Here is a 2,521-nt window from a genome sequence, read left to right as displayed (position 1 = left end):
ATATAATAGAAATAACTAAAAAAACAATTACAAAAGGTCTTCTTTTCCCATAAGGCTAGCTTGAGGGAATAATATATAAATTGTTGTGTAAATACAGTTAAAATAATATGGGTTTAATTAAATAATCATTATTTATTTAATTATGATTATTAAATAATTAATAATCATAATACATTCAAAAATAATTAAATCAAAAGAAAGAAAAAAATTGTCATATAAAAAACGATAAATCTAATATAAATTAACTAACTTCTTAATGAAAATTATTTGATTACAGATGTGGGACTAAAGTTTCGACAAGTACCAAAATTTCAACTTGTTATTTAAATACTATTTGAATAACATTGAACAAGTTTTCTTATTATTTTTTAAAACATGGTCAAAATTTAACTTTTAAATTTGGTTTTTACAATGGTATAAAAGTTATTAATTATTAGTCAAAACTGTAGTCCTGGTCGAAACTTTAGTACCATATTTATAGAGTTTATCAAAAGACATTGTCTTTGGCTTTTTGATCAATGATAATTAAAAATATTGGGATTATGATTAAATAATCAATAATAGTTGTTTAAATTTTTAATATTTTTTAGTTTTTTACCTATTTCCCTTTTTAAGACAATTATTTTAGTATAAATCAATATAAACAACTTTTTACAAGGTTTCACATCAAACTTTATATGTTCTAAATAATAATAAAAAAATTTATAATCAAAGTTAAAATTGTTTTTGGTGTGTTAATGTAGTTTGTACTTTAACAATATAACGGTTTTCAAAAACATGTTAATTACTAAAATAATACAGTATAACAACTCTGCTTAATGTATGTATAGGTAAATCGTATTATCTAATAATTTCTCAATTAAAAAAATGTTTTTTCCTCATAAAAAACAAATAAAAAATAAAACGCTTAAAATGAATAAATTGTAATTACCCTTTACACACTCCTTTGTGAGGTTTCACTATTTACACACACATACATTTTACCGCTACAAATCAAAAAAATGTCTTTTAAATTTTATTATCAATTCAACGCTCACTCCAATAAAACTTTTTAAGATCGGGTTTTCTCAAGAACAAGGTTTTAAATGATAACCACAAATAGTGTTCTCTAAAGTACGATTTAAAACGTTTGATAAACGAAATATGCCACTCTTGAGAGAACAAAGATATATATATTATACCTTTTTGATCTTAAAAAGTTTGACTGTACTTTCCGCCACCTAACAAAAGTCATTTGAACTAGTAAATCACTCAATTAAAAAGTTTTTTCATTTCTATATGTGACATCCTTACTTTGTCTCATGTCTTTTGGGTAATCATCCGTGAAGAGAGTTCCTTCGCAGAGTCTAGCTGTTCTCATATCGCCGTTCGTCACATAATTTCTTCCTGCATTTTCTGCGCAAAGCATCGCCTTTTGATAAATTCGGACTAAGAACTGTTCCCCACCATCTTGCAGTTCTTGAATAGCTTCTTTGTGAATTCTGAACTCATCTTCTTTCTTTCCCGTCGCCATTTCTTTTGTCATCGAATATATCAAATTCGCAAATTTCTGTTCGTCGAAGACAAAATCCGTTTTGTAGAGTTCGCTCTTTGGAAATTCATTTGCGATGTCGTGGATGGCACTCTCACTCGAGTCGTCAAACGCCGTCTCAACGTCTTCCATTTCACTTTCTTCGTTATCTTCACTTTCTCTTTCGTTTTGTTCATTTGTTGCATTAGCGCCGGCGTCGACATCTCCGGCGACTTTGGCTGTGTCGGGAGTGTCTTCCTTCGACTCATCGTCGTCGAAGATGTTCTCGCAGTCCATCGCGTTCGAAGTGAAAAACTGACATAAATCTTCTTCGTCACTTGCATCGACTAAGTTTTGGTCGTCAACACACTCGTCTGAAACCTCGTCTTTTTTTGCAGTCAAAACGTCCTCTTCCATCGGGCTTTTCTCTTCGGAACTGGTAAATAATTCGTTTTCTAGTTCTTCTTCGTGTTTTCCTTTGTTTTTAGGGTTCTTTGATTTCTTTTGTTTCTTTTGTTTCTTCTTCTTCTTTTCAGCTCGAGTTTTCTCTAGTGAAAGTGGTTGTTTTTGTTTTTGGCTAAGTTCCTTTGAAGTATCTTGCGGTTGGGGAGGATTTTTGGGGCGGTCGACTGGGGTCGGGGCGGTCGCATCAGTTTCAGACTTTTTGACTGGCTTTCCGTTTTTTCCTTTTGTACGTCCCATCTTTGGGTGTTTTTAATATTTTTTTAAAAAGAAGAACAAGGGTTCAAAAAGAAGAAAAAATTGTATTATATGATTTAATACATTTTATTATTATTATATGAATGTTGAACAAATGATCTGGTATAATAATATGTATTATATTTATTAATACATTAAATTATATGAAAAAAGGAAAATATAAAACTGTCGAAAAGTAATTTGGTATTAAACCAAAACTATTTATATTAGTTATATTGTTATAATTTAATAGTAATAATAATAGTTATTAAAAATAACTTATTTTAAACTAGTTTCTACTATTTGAACTAC

General features: G+C 29.3%; 2 protein-coding genes across 2 annotated transcripts; one reads left to right on the top strand and one right to left on the bottom strand.

Annotated features, from left to right (window-relative positions):
* Positions 1–1,255: 1,255 nt before the first annotated feature.
* Positions 1,256–2,212, bottom strand: EIN_125920 (hypothetical protein; the record flags this gene model as incomplete). The annotated part of the gene is made up of 1 exon (XM_004256111.1): positions 1,256–2,212. The coding sequence occupies one exon, from the start codon at positions 2,210–2,212 to the stop codon at positions 1,256–1,258; it is 957 nt and encodes a 318-aa protein (XP_004256159.1).
* Positions 2,213–2,373: 161 nt separating this feature from the next.
* On the top strand, positions 2,374–2,473 carry EIN_125910 (Hypothetical protein; the record flags this gene model as incomplete). Its single annotated transcript, XM_004256110.1, has 2 exons — positions 2,374–2,405; positions 2,463–2,473. Coding segments are annotated over 2 exons (43 nt in total), but the record flags the coding sequence as incomplete, so codon positions are not given.
* Positions 2,474–2,521: the final 48 nt, after the last annotated feature.

Source organism: Entamoeba invadens (genome assembly GCF_000330505.1).
Source record: "Entamoeba invadens IP1 unplaced genomic scaffold scaff_1105074724681, whole genome shotgun sequence".
Classification (NCBI taxonomy): Eukaryota; Evosea; order Mastigamoebida; family Endamoebidae; genus Entamoeba; species Entamoeba invadens.
Note: the sequence above shows the minus strand (reverse complement) of the source record. Positions and strands in the feature narration are given on the sequence as shown.